Source organism: Bactrocera tryoni, chromosome 2 (genome assembly GCF_016617805.1).
Source record: "Bactrocera tryoni isolate S06 chromosome 2, CSIRO_BtryS06_freeze2, whole genome shotgun sequence".
NCBI lineage: Eukaryota > Metazoa > Arthropoda > Insecta > Diptera > Tephritidae > Bactrocera > Bactrocera tryoni.
Window position 1 is genome coordinate 45,441,040 of NC_052500.1, and position 18,606 is coordinate 45,459,645.

The 18,606-nt window shown below is 33.2% G+C and overlaps 1 protein-coding gene across 3 annotated transcripts in view; it reads left to right on the forward strand.

The window, feature by feature from the left end:
* Window positions 1-858: 858 nt before the first annotated feature.
* Window positions 859-18,606, forward strand: part of LOC120767906 (ATP-binding cassette sub-family G member 4) — a 32,574-nt gene continuing 14,826 nt past the window's right edge. The window contains exons 1-3 of one of the 3 annotated variants that reach the window (XM_040094254.1): window positions 1,180-1,198; window positions 10,465-10,492; window positions 17,498-17,934. In XM_040094254.1, coding sequence (XP_039950188.1) covers window positions 1,195-1,198; window positions 10,465-10,492; window positions 17,498-17,934 — 469 coding nt within the window. In that variant the 5' untranslated portion in view covers window positions 1,180-1,194. Of the gene's footprint in view, window positions 1,082-1,179; window positions 1,199-10,464; window positions 10,493-17,497; window positions 17,935-18,606 lie in introns of those variants that run through there. The other 2 variants (XM_040094256.1, XM_040094255.1) reach the window with 2 other exon arrangements.

The following is an 18,606-nucleotide window of genomic DNA, read 5'->3' on the forward strand; positions in this document are numbered from 1 at the left end:
AAATATGCGTCTAAAGTCAAAACGATGCCATAAAATACCTCTGCTCTGTTGGAATTTAAAGATAAAAACTCACGATTGTAGTGAATTTTCTATGGAAAATTTTCACAGGCCTTGGTCCAGTTCTTAATTTTAATATTAAAGGCTAAAATTTTCAGGGAATTTTTTTTAAGGTATTTCCATGAAAATTTCGTGACGGGACTGAAAAAAATTAATAGTTCAAAAAAAAAACACCCTAATGTGCATACATATGTATACATATGTATATTGTAAATGAAGTAATAAACTGTTGAGACCGACACACAAAGAAAACAAAGCATTTGAAAATAAAAATTTCGATAATATTGGACTCTCGACTCGGCAGAATATGCACTTACATATGTACATATTTATTTACATGAATATGTATGCAATTATGTATATATTCATAGCTTACTAATTGACATTTTATTTATTGTTGTTATCAATACTGTTACTGTTAACAATTGTTGATCAACGATCGTTCGCCATGGATCACCCCCGCGTCTTAAACGTGTACATCTCACCACTCACATGAGTGCGATGAGCATTTGCTATCAACTGATAACAACATGCCAGTTTAAATGTACACATACATATATGTATGTACATACATAAACATTTGAATGAATATGTGCTTGGGAAACGCTTAAAAGCGTAACGAAGCGCAGCACCTCTTTGCTGCTACAATAATTCTGATTGTTTTTGCCGATCAGTTGTTACTGTTATTCATCCGTCCCACCACCCTCCAAACAGTTACTGCTGCTGCTGTTGTATATTGATTCCAACTTGTTCACACATGCTGGACAGCCAACCAACCGATTGTTAGCTAAGCTGCTTTGCGCTTCAATACTGTTTTGGTTCGACAAGAATAGCCAAAGTGTTAACTACGCTCGATTGGAGTGGTTGAGTATTTGTGCTTCTGCTCGCTACACGCTTTTTAATAAGGACTACAAACAAATACGCTGACTAATTTATACGCGATCGGAAACGTGAATTTAAATGAACTGAATCAAATTAAATATTAAATAATAAAAAAATCAGAAATTTGAGAGCCTAAATGTGAGTGAGTTCCTAATAAACGATAAAGCGAAAAGTGAAATTTTGTGTTATAAAAAGCGCGAAAAGTATTGCCAATTGCTTCTGAGTGACTTTTTTTTTTGACATTTCCATTCAAACATGCGTATGAGCACATATTGACACATTCAATTACTTAAAAATTTCAGCAACAATTGTGAAGATTGTTTTGTTCGGCATTCTATTTAGGCACAAAACTATTGGGCCTCTCGCTTTCTATAGAAACTGGTTTCAAATATTTACTATAAGAATCTTTAAGATAATAAGATCTGAAAGCGAAGGAGCACAGTAAATCCAGTTTTTGCAGCTGTTGCACAAGACTCCACACGACTAGCCGACGTGACTGCAGCTAAGCTTAAATAGCAGTTGTTTCAGCAGCGGTGCTGGTCGACTGTGTATTTGTTGTTAATAAATGCAAAAACAAGACAGTTTGTGTGCGAGCGACTCGAATTGTTTGACAGTTGCTTCTTTGTGAATGTAGTACATATGTAGTATGTATGTATGTATTGTATGTACTTGTGCGCGTTTAAGAAAGAAGATAGTTTTATCGCAGTTTTTTTTTTATTTTTATATATAACAAACAACAATTTTACTATAACTTGTTTCAAATAAAGTGTTTATATACATTTTCCCACCACAGGTGATACGTGCTTCAATCTCACCTAACTGCTCGATAAAATTCGTAAATGTTTCGTTTGCTTTTCGCATATTTGTGTTTGCTTAAGACACTTGAATTCTTTATTTATATATGCATTCATACATATACACACATATGTATATTTATGTACATATATGTACATATAAGATTAAGTTTCGCGATTTAACTGGGGGTTTAGTTTGTTTTGAGTTAATTTGATTCCAATTGCTTTCGTTGCTTTGTGTTTACAAAAGTACACAATTTTGTACACAAAAAAAAATACCTTGAGTATAATCGTTTAACCCGCATCTCTTGTCTCTAAAATACAGATTTAAACATAAGCAATTTTACACATAAATTCTTACAAATGGCCCAATTTTTTTTTTCTACAGAAATTCTCGATTTTACGTTTTCAATGATTTCGAAATTAGCGCCATCTATTAGCCACGAATCGGCGAGTGATTAGACCCCTAAACTTACTCTGATATTCTGAAGTAGTGTTGTTTTTTATACTTCTGTTATGTAGTTTTTTTAATACAAATTCCAATGTAAACAAAAAACAGCTGATTTGTTACAGTACATTTTGTTTATTTATTCCCGAATAAAGAGTCTGGCTTTAAATGGAGTAAGAATATTTTCGCAGAGAGTAAAACCGACTTTAATTCAAACAGTAAATTTTGAATTACATAGAGGTACACATTTTCAATTTAAATTTATTTAAATTAAATATAGTATTGACTTCAAAACACTTTACCGGTGCGGCTTTTATCAACCTTAAAGAAAAGAATTAAATAGTTTTTACTTCTTTTTTTGTAAATGCTAATTGGCTATTCATAAGCATATTGTATATGTATTCATATCTAAAATTTAAATTCATATACATATGTATGTATGTATGTATATGTAAGAAAGAGGCAAAAATTGTTTGTTTAGGCTAGCTTGACACCTTCGTTCAATATTAGAGGTTTTTATAGAAAAAATTGTAAATTAGAAAATACTGAGTATACATATGCCAAATATTTACATATCCATAGCAAATTAACATAAGCAAATCACCACATTGTGTTTTTATGAGGTTTGAGAAAAAATGATAATCCGTTCTATATGTTTTATTGATTATTTTCTCTGTTGTGCAGAAACATTAAGTAGTACAGTAAAAATCGGCTGAGTTAAGGTTTCAATTGCAAGAGTTAAGCATTTCTCCGCACGTGAAAAATGGTGCTCAACTGAGAAGTCTCATAGAAAAATAAATAAGACAGTTGCATGACATTTAATTATTTCTATTTGTGAAAAAAAAATATTTGTTTTAGCATGTACATATGTATATTCAGCCGTTCCGCAATCTATTCCTTTTTATTCCCATTCTAAAATTATAAACCATTGTTTTCTTTTATACCATACACCATAACTGGTATTCTAGTCAATTTATCTATGAATATGTGACAGCTGATTTGATGCTATTATGAAGCTCAGAAGTTTAGTGGTTTCCGAATATTTATAAAGAACAAAGTCTGGGTTGCTTCTTCTTCTTCTTTACTGGCGTAGAAACCGCTTACGTGGTTACCGCCGAGTTAACAACAGCGCGTTAGTTGTTTCTTCTTTTCGCAAGGTGACGCCAATTGGAGATTCCAAGCGAAGCCAGGTTCTTCTCCACCTGGTGGAGGTCTTCCTCTTCCTCTGCTTCCCCGGCGGGTACTGCGTCGAATACTTTCAGAGCTGAAGTGTTTTCGTCCATTCGGAAGCATGACCTAGCCAGCGTACCCACTGTCTTTTAATTCGCTGAACTATGTCAATGTCGTCGTATATCTTATACGGCTCATCGTTCCATCGAATGCAATATTCGACGTGGCCAATGCGCAAAGGACCATAAATCTTCCGCAGAACTTTTCTCTCGAGAGGGAACTTTACTTGTCAATTGCTTACTTAGTCTGAAGTAGCACCTGTTGGCAAGAGTTATTCTGCGTTGGATTTCCAGGCTGACATTATTGTTGCTGTTGATGCTAGTTCCAAGATAGACGAAATTATCTACAACTTCGAAGTTTTGACTGTCAACAGTGACGTTGGTGCCTAGTCGCGAGTGTGACGACTGTTTGTTTGATGACAGGAGATATTTCGTCTTGCCCTCGTTCATCACCAGACCCATTTGCTTCGCTGCCTTATACATTCTGGAGAAAGCAGAACTAACGGCGCGGTTGTTAAGGCAAATGATATCAATACCCATGATATCAATACGCCAGCAGCAGTACATTCTTATAGAATATTATATCTTATCGGTCTAGTTCTGCAGCTCTAATTATTTTCTCCAGAAGTAGGTTGAAGAAGTCACACGAAACAGAGTCACCTTGTCTGAAACCTCGTTTGGTATCGAACTGCTCGGAAAGGTCCTTCCCGATTCTGACGGAGTTTTTGGTGTTGCACAACGTCAGCTTACACAACCGTATTAGTTTTGCGGGGATACCAAATTCAGATATCACTTATTACTACTTTTATATTTTCTAACCACAAATGCCTCTTCATAATGCAATTCGTTGTACCAAATTACAGTTTCGTATCTTAATGTGGAGCTTAAGTATCACACTTTACAAGTTTTCGATATGATATGGATATACATACATATGTATGTACATATATATTTTTTTATTTTCCTAACATCCACGGGCAACTTATTTAACATTTCAAATTGAAAATGAATATTTTGATAAGAATTCGGACTTTAGCACTATGATTACACAGCCGAAGAAATAAGACCCTGCTGGTAAAATTGCACAATTGCTTAGGGTAATAATGTTTTACGGCAACAATTCAATTTTATTTTATAAAAATAAAGAAACTTTTCTGGTTAGTGAATGCAAAGTTACAGCACATATGTATGTATGTAACAATAAACATGAAATGCTACTATAAAACACTAGCAAAACGAGTTCCAAATCTTTTCGATTTTCTACAACTCTTTTTCCCTATGATGAACTATGCTCTTAAGATTTATCTTTTTCTTTGTTTGTTGTATAATCGCTTGATATTTGTTCGTGATATTTATTATTATATATATGATATTTATTATTATATATTTATTGTACATATATTGCACATACCAGAAGTGGTTCGAATAGTCAATTTCCAAGACCCGCGAATCGAAGACGTAATGCACTATTTTTTTGTCTGTATACGAATATTGTTTTTTATGATAAATAAATAACAATATCTTGAGGAATGAACTGCTTTCCCTAAAGGGAAATATAATGACTAATACTCACATACGGTTAAATATTTATGAACATTATGTATGCAGCTTTGTATGTATGATAATTGAAATTAAACAAGTAAAGAAGTGCTATGTTCGGGCGTAACCGAACATTTAATACATTAACAATTTATACTGATACTTTTGAAAGATCTCCAATATATTCAAGTGTTTGCAAAACTTTATATGTACTATAAAAAAAGAGTTAAGCATTCATTATTGGACGAAGTCGTGAATGGATAACAATGAAATTCGGTATCTTCTCAACATAAGTGTATTGAAGGTCCTGTACTGACTTTAATTTAATACTTTTTTTTTACCTCGAGTCGAAAAAATATATACATATGTATGTATATGTACTTATGTAATAAAATCATACCTAAATGAGTAATATGTGATATAAACTCAATTGAAGAAGCTAGATTTAATTTAATGAGTTGCTCTGAAAACGTGAAGGCATGTAAGGTTTAGATCAAAGTCTACACCAATTTTATTATACATATGTATGTACTTATGCAGCGGTAAGCCATATACATTTTAAGAAAACTTGTTTATTTATTTTTTTTTGGATTTGGATTTTTATTTACATTTGTCAGGTTGTAAGGCGGAAATTATTACATAGGCTATATGTACATGCTTATGTATTGGGGCAGAGGAAGGTTTAATTAATTTTTACGTTGCTGAAGTCTACTTGAGAACATATTTTCAAACAATTTTATGAATATGCATACATACACACATATGTTCGGCTCAAGATTTGTTAGAATAACGAAAATCAATATACTTACATATGAGCATATGTGAGTAGTAGCACCGACAATAATCAAAGTTTGTATAATAATATTTGAAAATCTTATAATAGGTATGAGGTTGATAGGGGTGGTGTTGACCCCATTTTATCTATTTTGAGCAATGGCACATACTATTAACAGAATAAAATGCGATTTTTAGTTTCATTAAGGTAACTAATGTAAATTTGTATCCGAGTTTAGGCACAAATATGCACCTTTATTAGTAAACACATCCACTTAATTTTAATAAGATAGCCCACGTATTGGCCGATAAATGCGGTATGAAATAAAGCGGAAGGGCGAAAATGACAACCAATAAAAGAGTTTTTTTTATAAGATTACTAGGAGCAAACTAGTGAAACATTTCAAAAAACATATACATAAGTATGTATGCACATTCAATATACAATTAATACTTTCGCCTGTTCCATCATTGTTAAGTATGGCAAATTGGGTAGATTTAAATGTTTAATTTAAATAACCTTAATTGAGCACAACCAATATCGAAAGCGATGGCAAATATCAGTCACATAATCTCAAGTTTCATATTCTTATGCATCACGAAAATATGTTTACTTATAAAAACTCTAAGATATGGTATGTTAAAATTGATCATGCTATTTTTGGTTTGCAGCTAATTATAAAGTCTGGCTCTTCAACGCCACTCCAAAGTTGTATACGACATGAAATTTTTTTCAATATAAATGTTCAAGCTCTGAGTTTCATTCGAACAAGTGCCTAAGTCTTGTATTTACGTATATATACATACAGTTACGGGCAATAAAATAGAATCATCCATGGTACTAATTTTCCGTTTTAAAAAAGTTATGAATTTGATTTAAATTCAACTAAGTTATATTTTTATTATGTACTTCATATCAAGTGCTATTGGTAGCATTAAAAATATTGAAAAAAACAATTCATAAATATTACAAAAACAAAGGTAAAGAATATATTTCAAAAATTCTAAGGACAAAAAAATAGAATCAAAGTCTTTTACATTAAAAAAATATTTTTTTAAGTTAACTAATGGAAAAATTGGTAGTAGATTGTAGTGTATTCTTAATCGTCTAATACCGATGCACATCTTCTAGGCATAGACCTAATTAGGCTACCGAAAGTGTCCTGTGGAACAGAATACCAGACCTTTGTACCTTCTCTGTGAATTCTGCCTTATTTTTCGGTTTAAGGGGTGCAATATTTTCCTTAACAATTTTCCGTAAGTATTTGATGAGATTTAGATCTGCTGATTATTCTGGCCAAGCCATAACGCTAGCCCCATGATCTGAAAACCATTTTTGCGAGACCCGAAGTATGTTTTGTGTCGCTCTCTTGTTGAAATTGCCAAAATGCAAGGCGAATTCTATTCAGCGTATGGGAGTATGACCTTATCTAAAACATTAACGTATATATGGCGGTCTATGTTTCCTTGTATCCAAAAAATAGGTCCCGCATTACAATATGAGATACAATCCTAATCCATTATATTGCCCCACGGGGTTTGAAGGACCTAGTCGTGTAGCGGATGCACATTTCTTTGTTTTTTGGACGTCGGACTCACGCGCAACTATTATTTTCTATCATATTAATTTTGCATTGGGACCATAAAATGTCGAACCATTTTTTCTTAATTTTCAGCCCTAATTAATGTGTCGTTTTGCAAACTGAATACGATTGCATCTATGCCGTTTTCTCACCATTGGCACCTTTCGGGACCATGTGCCAAAGCAATTTTTTCTCCACAAGTCGTCTTCATACTGTTCTTGAAGAAATTTTTGCACATAATTCTTATTGAATGGCTGCAGGGGCCTTAAACGCTACGCGCATCGGCAATCATGCAATATTTCGAACGACTTGCGCAGTCATTTTTTTGTGGTCGGCCTATTTCTTCAACCCTTTTTCGGAAATTTTAAGGCATCAAACATAAATATTTGAGACATATTTCAAATGTTTGCAATTTGCCTTTACGCGTGACCCATTCCTTGCAAATTTTGGACGCACAATCTTTCCTCCTCTGAACAATGTTTTGCTCGACCCATTTTTTAAATAAGTTCATAATTGATACAATTATTCATTCCATAGATCTAATTAAGTTAATATACATAACTATTTAAATATTTTTCATTTATGAAACCATTTCGCTATTGATTTTATTATTTTGTCACTAAGCACGGGGTACGCTATTTACCCTTTTTTAAATTACAGTTAACTGTAAAACTCGACAATGCTATATTTTTCTCTTTTTTAAAAGTACATATTACTTGTTATTATGCAAAAAAGTTACAAAATAAATGAAAAATTTCAGAAAAATTATGCCATTGTTTCAAAGCAACACTTTTGATTCTATTTTATTGTCCGTAACTGTATGTGTGTGCTTGTAAACAATAACAGTATACAAGTGTGGGAGTTTATGACCAAATCGTGTTTGCGTAAAAGTTTCGTTAAATTGTAAGACTTTAATATTTTTTGACCCAGTAAAGCAGTAATTTATTATCATACTCCTGTAACATGTTGCTACCGTGTATAATAGTTTTATCCATTCAAAGGTTGTTTTTATCACCTAAACACTAAAAGTTCGATAAATATATGTATAAATAAATGCGTCAGAGACATATAAATTTCCATTGAAATATCGGTCAATCTATACCTCATATACATACATACATAAATGTGGAGAGAATCCCTTTTTTGATAATAATATGCCTGTATGTCAATAGAAATATTTTTGTACTCCGGTTGACTTTATACCGTAGATATCGGCAAACATGTCAGTTATCTTAATAAAAATCAATAAAAACTTGCTCTAGACCCCATATAACTAAAAAACCTAATGCTCGTGAAGGGAGGGGCTAAGGTTTCAAGATAAAAAAAAAATACTTTTTTTGCGAATTTATTTCTTAAATATGGATTGAGTAATTTTAATCGTACCTTTTGTACATTATTGACCACACTTTTGACAATATAGGTTAATTTTTTATGCAGAAATATTGACGCATAAGCCGGTAACGGAGCTTCGTCCAGAATGTCTTGGAAAAGAACAATTTGTGGTATTCAACATAACTCGGCTGGAAATTATCCGAAAATAAAAAAACAAGAAAATTGTAATCAAATCTTCCTCCCAACGTTTTGAAATTTTTTTTCATTTAAAAATTTTTAGCGACCATTTAAAGTGTAAACTGTTATTTTCCACAAACAATTTCGCCATTTTGTAGATGGAAAAAAAGTGTACATAGTTTGAAATGAATCGGTCAAGTAGTTTTGAAATGACAGTGAACACGGACTTTGATAAAGTAGTTTTGAGATAAACCGTGTGTAAAGTTTATGAACTAAAAGAGCACCGAAAACAATTAACCTACATAAGTATATTGTCAAAAATGTCAAAATTACTCAATCCATATTTAAGCAATAAATTCACAAAAAAGTCTTTTTTTACCTTGAAGCCCTAACCCCTCCCTGAAGGTATTTCCCCGGACCTAATTCTGGCAAGTTGGAAGAGTATGAAATGTTCGTTAAACCCGAATTTAGCTCTTCCTTACTTGTTAATGATTGCATTCACTTACTTTAATTTGTACTTATACATATGTACAGGATTTGTCCGGAAAGTAGTAGGATTGATTTTCTTCCGCCGCAACTGTACTTCGGAGCGTGCGCGCACGGACTGGACTCGGTAGAGGGTGTTCCTAGCTAACGAACGAGTGGCTGATCAGTTGTCTCCGAGCACCTGGAGAGTCAGAACAAACATTTTCACGCGACGTTTCTCTAAGTGGTGCAGGCCAAAAATGCAGCGTCCGTTAGAGCAGGGGTACGCGATTAAATTCTGTGTGAAACTCGGTAAATCCGCTACAGAGACGTTTGATATGATCAAGCAGACTTACCCAGATGTTGCTTTAGCAAGAGGTGGTGTGTTTCGGTGGCACCAGGCCTTTTTGGAGGGCTGGGAAGAGGTCGCTGATGAATGAGCAAATCCAAAGGGAAAATGATGCTCATTGTCTTTTTTGACATCAATGGTATTGTCCATCATGAATTTGTTCCTCCTGGACAAACCATCAACGCCAGGTTTTGCGCGGATGTCCTCAAGAGATTCAAACGAAGGGTCAATCAGGTCCGACAAGACATCGCTGCCGATTGGAAGTTGCACTAAGACAACCCCCGGCTAACACCGCCTTTCTTGTGAACAACTACCTAACCAAGGTCGATATCCCAACGACGGATTTTTTTCGTTTCCTTGTCTGAAAAAGCCGATGAAAAGCAAGCATTTTGAGATGACAGAGGGGATCCAAGCAGCATGCACCTCGGCTCACAAGGCTACTCCAGAGAATGTCTTCCGTGACGCCATCAATGTTTGCAAAGTTTTTTAAAGAATTGTAACGATCGGTTCAATAAATTTTTTTAAATCGACTCAGTCCTATTACTTTCCAGACAAACCCTGTACATACAGATATGTATGTACGTACATTTAAAGTCTGATAACATATTTTCTAAGTTAAATAACAGTCCAATGTCCAAATCTAATTCTTTGTACGCCTTGTAATTAAACAAAATACAAAACAATCGACATATTAATATATATGTATAACCGTACATATGTACACAAGTATATGAGAATGTACACTTTAATTTCTATGAGAGCTCTATTATCATACATACATACATACATAAGTACATATGTAATAATTATTTAGTGATACTTTGTTTTACTAAAGAAACCGCAAGTGCAAGTATATGCTACAAGTAAGTATGTTCGTTTAACGGGGTACTACAATGATGATGTCATACATATATGTATGTATGTATGTACATACATACCATTCAATAACTAACCGACGAATATTCAAGTACAATTCCTTATAATATGCTCGCATTATCTTAGTTTAGCTCATTTTTACCTTAGTTGATGCATAAGTTAACTTTTGTTTGAATTATGTTAGATGGGAGCGCGTCAAATTAGAGTTTTGTTCTTAGATACTTATACCGTTTTATAAGATCGGTATTTTGTTTAGTTCTGCCGAACCTGATTGTGATAATATTTAAATCTGTTTGTTACTTTCTTGTTGAAAATATGTAGTTATTAATTTTTACTAGAATGCGTTTGATATGGCTAAGAACTACACTTTTCAGGATATTAGTCAACATCTGAGCTGTCTCAATGGAACTCAGATAGCATTTGTATCTGATAATAATGTGTCGTGATGCTACCTCTGAGTAATGCCAAAAATTAATGAAATTAGTTCAGACCTTCTCCTAGATCTAATACCTGACGTTCAAAAGCTTACGTACATATATGTATATATGTACATATGTATATGTATTTTAATGAATCGATCTTCTGGTTGACTTTTTCCTATGTACCTAGTGTATAACGTTTAGTTGCTTTGGTTAAATATTTATATCTACATCTGTATTTTTACATATCTAAGATGAAATATTTTGATCTATGACCAATAATCTAAGTTAAGAGGATACCATACGTAAATGTAATACATTCACGATTTTGTCGAATAACGAGTTTTAATAAAAAGATTTTCCAACCACTAAAATTATTTCTCCGACTTTGATCGTTACAAATACGAGAGTGTAAAATTTTTGCGTTCCAGTGGAACTTAGTACTCCCCTGCTCCCCTGCCCCCTTGTGATGTGTTTGAAACTCGCCATGCTTTGGCGTATACATACTTATGTACATACATACATACACATAATACGTTACTTAAAATTAAGAGATAAGTTCGACAATTTACCAATGAGGTTTATTTTCATATATTTTATAAGCACAATATTGGAATCTATCCTATTCTGATGTTAGAAGCTGTTTCTTGCTAATTCTGGATTGTATAAAACGAACATAAAAGTTTTCTTAAACGTAAGATTTTTTGTTCTGTAGTAAAGGGGTGCAAATCACCACCATTTTCTTAAATGATAAAAATTACTGTAAGTGATCGAACATTTTTGAGCTCAAATATGTAATCAGGAGACCTTAAATACTCCACAGACCTCTTGGCACATCAATAGCAAATTTTTCCTTCAGTTTTTTTAGTAGTATTATTAAATTCTCTTTCGTAACCATTAGTTCATGACTATCTGACAACTAACACTGTGGGATATACATACATACGAGTATGTTTCTACTCAAGTGTTCGTAATCGATGGAACAAATAACCTTTAGACTATGAACTATTTAACAATTGGTTGCAAAACTACCAGTTAGCAATAATATTTACAATTATTTCAAAACATAAATAAATGACTTATAAGCTGGTTATTTATATTAAATAAAATTGAAGTAATTTACGTGTATGTTGTTGATTTCATTGTTTCGATTATTATCGGGCATTTGATTATCAATGACGAGGTTGCTCAGATTAATACAGATCTACTATACGATTATTTGCCACGAAAAGTGGAATGCAATTTCTGATTAAAATTCAATGATTAATGCGTATGAGTATAATTTCAACAAAAAAATTACTTCCTTGAAAGTAACGAAATGTATGTGAAGATTGTTAATTATTGGGTCCGTATTATTTGACCACAAACTGTTGCACTGTAGCTTTAAAGCACATCCCTTGATATCGTAAGAAAATGCATTCTCGTTTCTATTTATCTGTCCTTTCAATTAAATTTCGTGTTTCAATTTAAAATTCGCGCGAAAACCCATTTGTCGAAGTGTTTTTTTTTCTAGGTTGGCCTGACAGTCACTTCAAAACAATCATTAGTGATTATTATACGCTTGTGTTTCCGAAGTACATAAAGAGCATTTGGCGATTTTTACGATGAGTGATGTTATTCAATAAAGAAATTCCATTAGTTTTTTGGTGCCGAAACGTTCAGAAAGTTGGAAAATGCCTTCGCTGATAATTGTTTGTCGCGACCAAGGGATTTTGATTGGTACAAATTATTCAAGGATGGTCGAGATCGCGTTGATGGCAAACCATGTACAGGAAGGCTATCGACATCAAATAAAATAAAGGAATTGGTGCGTGAGGAACGACGATTGATGGTCAGAAATCTTACCGGCATCGTTGGAATATCGGTAGGATCATTGAACCCATTTTGAAAGATTATTTGGCCCTAAGAAAAGTAATAGCACGTTTAACCGAATATCGTGACTAAACTGGACCGAAGCCGAAAGAACCACGCAAAAGCAGGCAAAAAATCAAGGAAATGTTGACAATTTTTTTGACAAACTGTCAACAAAGAATACTATTTGAGTGTTAAGCGTCGTTTGGGCGAACATATTCGTAAAACAAGGCCGGGATTATTGGTCGACAACTCTTGGTTTTTGCACCACGACATACTGCATTGATTCTTTGTGAGTATTTCGCCAATATCTTGCCGAAACCACCGTCTTCGCCTGATTTAGTTCTGTGTGACTTCAAGATATTCAGCAAACTCTAACGGCCGCTCCGGCGAAAACGTTTTAGTCAATTGAAGACATTGCTCTACGCGCATTTAATGTTATTCTGGAAATTGACTTTAACAAACATTTCGAGGATTAAAAAAAATGTTGTCACAAATATATTGGGAGGAATTTTAAAACTATGAAAAAGTCCTACTATTTTTGCTCATAGTAGTAAAGATTACTGCCATATACAAAGTCATTTAATTACATAGACAAATTGTCTGTTTTAGCCGATTAATATATAATCCTTTGTTTTTTCTCTTTATTTCATACGCAATATGCTGAATAAGCAGGCGGTCACTAACCTTAAAAAGGGTGCAGAAAGTTAATGCACCCTAATACATATTATCAGCGAAATTTTAAAGCTATTTATTGTGTGTATGTATTGCATATAGAACTGTTCAAGCCGCAGACATTCACTATATTTATAGAAATCTAAAGAAAACAACATTATTGTTTTTGATAATACGATCATATCACTTCACCTTTTTTCAAGTTATGACTTATGAATACAAATAAAGCAGGCATATGCATGGCATATTCTAAAAAGGATCAGCAGAAAATTTTTTATTGCTCCATGCTTCCTGAGACGAGATACGGCCTTTACTCAATTTACGCATCTTTGAATTATCAGTGTTTATAATGGAAAAAGTCGTCTGATAACAATATTTATAAAAATAAAATTCCAAATAAGAATCCAAATAATGTAGCCGAATAGCTGATTATGCTTCCAAGCTGTTGCTGATGTACTCTAAACTATGGGTGATTTACTTATGATATTACAATGATAATTCAGTGTTGAATTTGTACAAATAATAATATTCCGAATCAATCTGCATATAATAAATTCGTAGGGTTTAATTTAATGAGAATTGATTTGTTCGGCAAATAAGTTTTCGAGATTGCTGATTAGGAATTTAAAATTAAAGTTGACGGCGGAAATCATCAGAATCAAGTTACAGTGATATGAAGCACTTTAGGAGTAGTGTATAGTAATTATTAAATTTTATCGGAACATTTTTGTGAGAGAAGTAAGTGGAAAGCAGTTTTCTGATTTCTGGGTTTCAATATTTTTACTATTTCAAAATATCGTTTCTAGCTCTAGCTGAGCCCGAAGATGATGCACTCCTAACTACATGTAATGATTAATGAAAACTCTCATTCAATCAGCTTACGTTAATAGAACTAAATATGTAAATGTAGTTGAAGAGATTAATCGGTATAACTTGTGAGAATTATTTGTGTGGCCGTAAGGGGCCATTTAAAGTGTAGCTAATCAGCCATATGCCCATTAATATAGTTTTTTGTATGGAATTTAAGCTTTTAAGAAGTTTTCTTTTATAGAAAGGCCAATACTTTTCTTGTTTATGCACATAGTTTAATGAAACATGTGTTTATTGCTAGAGACAAAGGTACTTTAAAAAAATATATATATCAAATAAAGTTTTAATTTTGGACTACTCAAATGGGTGAAATTTGCATCTGTCTTTTTGATGATGGCAGTGGTTTTGTTCATCCAACGGTTCTTTGTATAACCTAAAGATAATCGAGTTAGATATAGGGTTATATACATGTATAGTATATAAATGATCAAGACGTGTTGAAATCTGCGTGTCTGTCTGTCTGTTCTTGCGATAACTTGAGTAAAAATTAAGATATCTTAATGAAACTTGGGACATGTGATGGGCGTAATCGGACCACAACACGCCTACAAATCTAAGCCATAACTAAGCACTAAATTAAGATATTAAACTGAAATTTAACAAAGGAGATTGCAAAAAAAATAAAAGAAATGGGCGTGCGCCCCATTTGTTAAAGTCTCAGAAATAAATTTGAAAGTTAAAATTCCAATTGAGGAAGCCGATATTTATTAAACCTAAATCAAAAATATAGCAAATGTAATTTTTAATTTTTGAAAATTTAAAATGTGCAATTCATTCAGAAGTAAAGTCTGTTTAATGCCAATTATGATTTCAAGGTTATAATTTGACCTTTAGACTTTCCTTTGAAACAATTTTAATATTCTAATAATTGAAAAGTTTTATAGCATAATGGAAATATAAAAATTTATGGATGTCGTGAACATTATATATACCTTCTTTTGTTATCAAGCCTATAAAAGTCACTACCTAGCAACACTGCAATTTGTCGAAAATTATCAGTATTTGTAAATTGTACTCGTACTGAGACTTTTTGAAGTGACCGAAAGCGATCGAGTAAAATAGATGATTAATAATTCAATTCCATTTGTTAGACTTTAGTTTAAAATGATCGGTTACACACGAACTTAGCCCTTACTTACTTAGTTTTAATTATTTCTTTAAAATATTTAATGTATGTGCATATAAAACGACGTTACAACTATATACATATGATACAGATTGCGTTTATAGGAATATTCCATCACCTCATTTGGCAAAAATCTACAAAAGAAAAAATTAATGAAACGAAAGCAACTTAAGAATCTACAAAATTATTGAAATGTCTCTAAATTTATTTTTTCACTTGACAAGACTTTCTCAATACAATTTCAATTGAAATTAATCACAAAAATATTTTGGTTGTTTTAAAAGTTGTAATGCGGATTACAATCCTTCACGATTTACTGTTGAAAAACGTACACAGTTCTCCAAAATTTCCAGGTATACCTAATACCAATATCGACCACAAAGTAATATAAGTAGTTGTATATGCAAGTTACTCGAAACGATAATATAAGAATGATTGTTAAAACAGAAATATTTTGTATCTTAATCTATCGTGTGTGTCTATTAGAACTGCTATTTTCGCCATTACACAATGGTTGAACTTTAACTTTTGGGATGAAACTTTAACAATTTGAGCGGATGTTATTTGTGAATTAAGTTAATACCATCAATAAGGCAATATTTTATTTTAATCAGTGGCGGATTCAGAGGGGAGAAATGGGGGAAATTTCTCCGCACCCCCAAGGGCTAAATGGCTTTTTAGATGATGATGGAAATTCCAAGCGAAGTCAGGTCCTTCTCCACCTATCTGCATTTTTGTGTAATGATCTACATATATCCAATTTACTTCATTATCCACAATATTTACCGCATTTTTTATGGACATGTATTTATAAGTATGTTTACTACTGTGGTCAAAAAATAGTAAGACTTTTTAATTTAAATTTAACTCGAAAACCCATTCGAAATATTTTTTTTCTTGGTTGCTATGACCGGCAGTGACATCTGTAAGTGAAATTATTCATCAAAGAAGTTCGATTAAACTTTATGTGCGGAATCAAAATCTGAAATTTGCCGAAACGTTCAGAACGTTGGTAAAGGCATTCGGTGATAATTGTTTGTCGCGAGCAAAGAGGGTCGAAAACGAATTGACGTCGAACCACGTGCATTGGTGCTTGAGAATTAACGATCAGAGATCTTACATTTGGCTCTAAGAAAAGTGAAAGCACGAAAGCACGATTAGTTTCAAAATCACTAAATTTTTTCGAAAAACAGCGTCGCGTTAACTACCAGGATGTCATGAAACGTATTATTACTGATTAGTATGGAATCTAGCTTACTACCCGGAAATAGACGTTTGTAGTCGGAATATCATGGCAAAGGTGAGCCAATGCAAAAAAAACTACGTCCAAGCAGGTCAAAAATCAAAGTTATGTTGACAGTTTTCTTTGATTATCGAGGTGACAGCAAGGAATACTTTTTGAGTGTTATGCGTTGATTGCGCCAAGGTATTCGTAATTATGAGCCGATGAGGTTTTTGCACTTATGAACCATCTCATACTGCATTGATTCTTCGTGAGTTTATCGCCAATTTTCTGGAAATTGACTTTAAGAACTGTTTGAATGGAAAAAAGTTTGCACAAGTCTATTGTGACTGAGGGGGGATTACTTTGAGATGGATAACATAGATTTTGAAGAACAAATTAGGAGTTTTAAAATTATAAACAAAGCCTTACATTTTTTTCTCATAGTGGTATGTGTATGTACTGATAGAACTGAACTAGTAAACTGATTAAATGTGCTAAAAGTATTTGCCATTATTATGCTTACGTTCTACTTAACAAAAGAATGAGCTAAATAAAGGAAATGATTATACATACATATATAATAATTGCAATTGAATACATAAATATTCATATACATACATACATATGTATGTACGGTCGTTATACATTGATTGACGCACATTGCTAGATTGTGCTGTACTTAAAAAAAAACACATTGCAATCAATTAATTTTGAATGATTACATGTATGTATGTATGTACCTATGTACACATACAAAGCTTACAATTACATATGACCTCTTATAATAAAGTACGATTATAATAAATACAATTTCCCATTATTTCAGTTCGAACGTAGTCGAGGACCACGAGAATCGATCGCACATCAAAGCTCAAGTAAAAAGTCGGCAAATGTTATCCGCACGAGAACAGTTTTTCGCACCTTCCTCATTGCCAGCATCAGCATTGGGTCTGGGTATTGAGGTGGTTGACCAGCGGTCAACTCCTGTTTATAGCCCAACAACAGTGCCATTAACCAGTGTACATGGTTGGCGGAATGGCGGAAGCGTCTTTGCCTCCGCGCCATCTACAAATGGCAGCGAAGCACATAGCGATCAACAGCAGATACAAATACAGCCATTGGTGGTAAATAAAAGTAACGGCTGTACTAATGGCAGTAAGGAGAAAAACTCTGATGAACCATTCTCGAATTTGCCTTCCCGTGACCCAGTAGATATAGAATTTAAGGAGCTGTCACTTACAGTACAAATGGGGTTTGGAAAAGGTAAGAAAACCTGTATTCACCATAAATACTTTTACATATACTATTATACATATTACACACACACTAAGTGCATTAAATAATAATAATCAAAAATTTAATTTTTAAACAGAATTGTTTTATATATTTCCAAATATCTATTATTCTAATTGGAATTCGTTGTTGTTGTGCAGCGAATTAAATGCAAATTTTAGTGCTGCGCCTATCTTGAAAACCCTTTTTGAAGTTCATACGAGTATTAATTTGAAAACGTACTGAGGCTATACTAAATTAAATCGTTATTATAATCTTAAATAACAGTGAAGATATCTCAGAAATGAACTAATATGCAGATGCGTGTTCTACTAGTTCACCCCCCCACGGAATACATCAGTCCATATATTAAGGTAAGATAAGATAAATTAATGAGGATTGAGCCCCAGCTATTTGATGAATTCCAATATACTGCTAGGTGCTATTGAGGCGATGTGATCGCTATTTGGAAGCATGGATCCAAGGGCCTTAGTCCTGCGTCTACAGATTGCTGTGCAATCCATTAGCTGATGTTCTGGAGTTTCAGACTCGCAAGTCGCAGAACCGGCAATTTGCGCAAGAAGCTAGGCCCATGTTGAATAAGTGCTTCTTGAGCTTGCAGTGGCCAGTGTAGAAGGCGACCAGTAGCCTGAGTTTATCCCT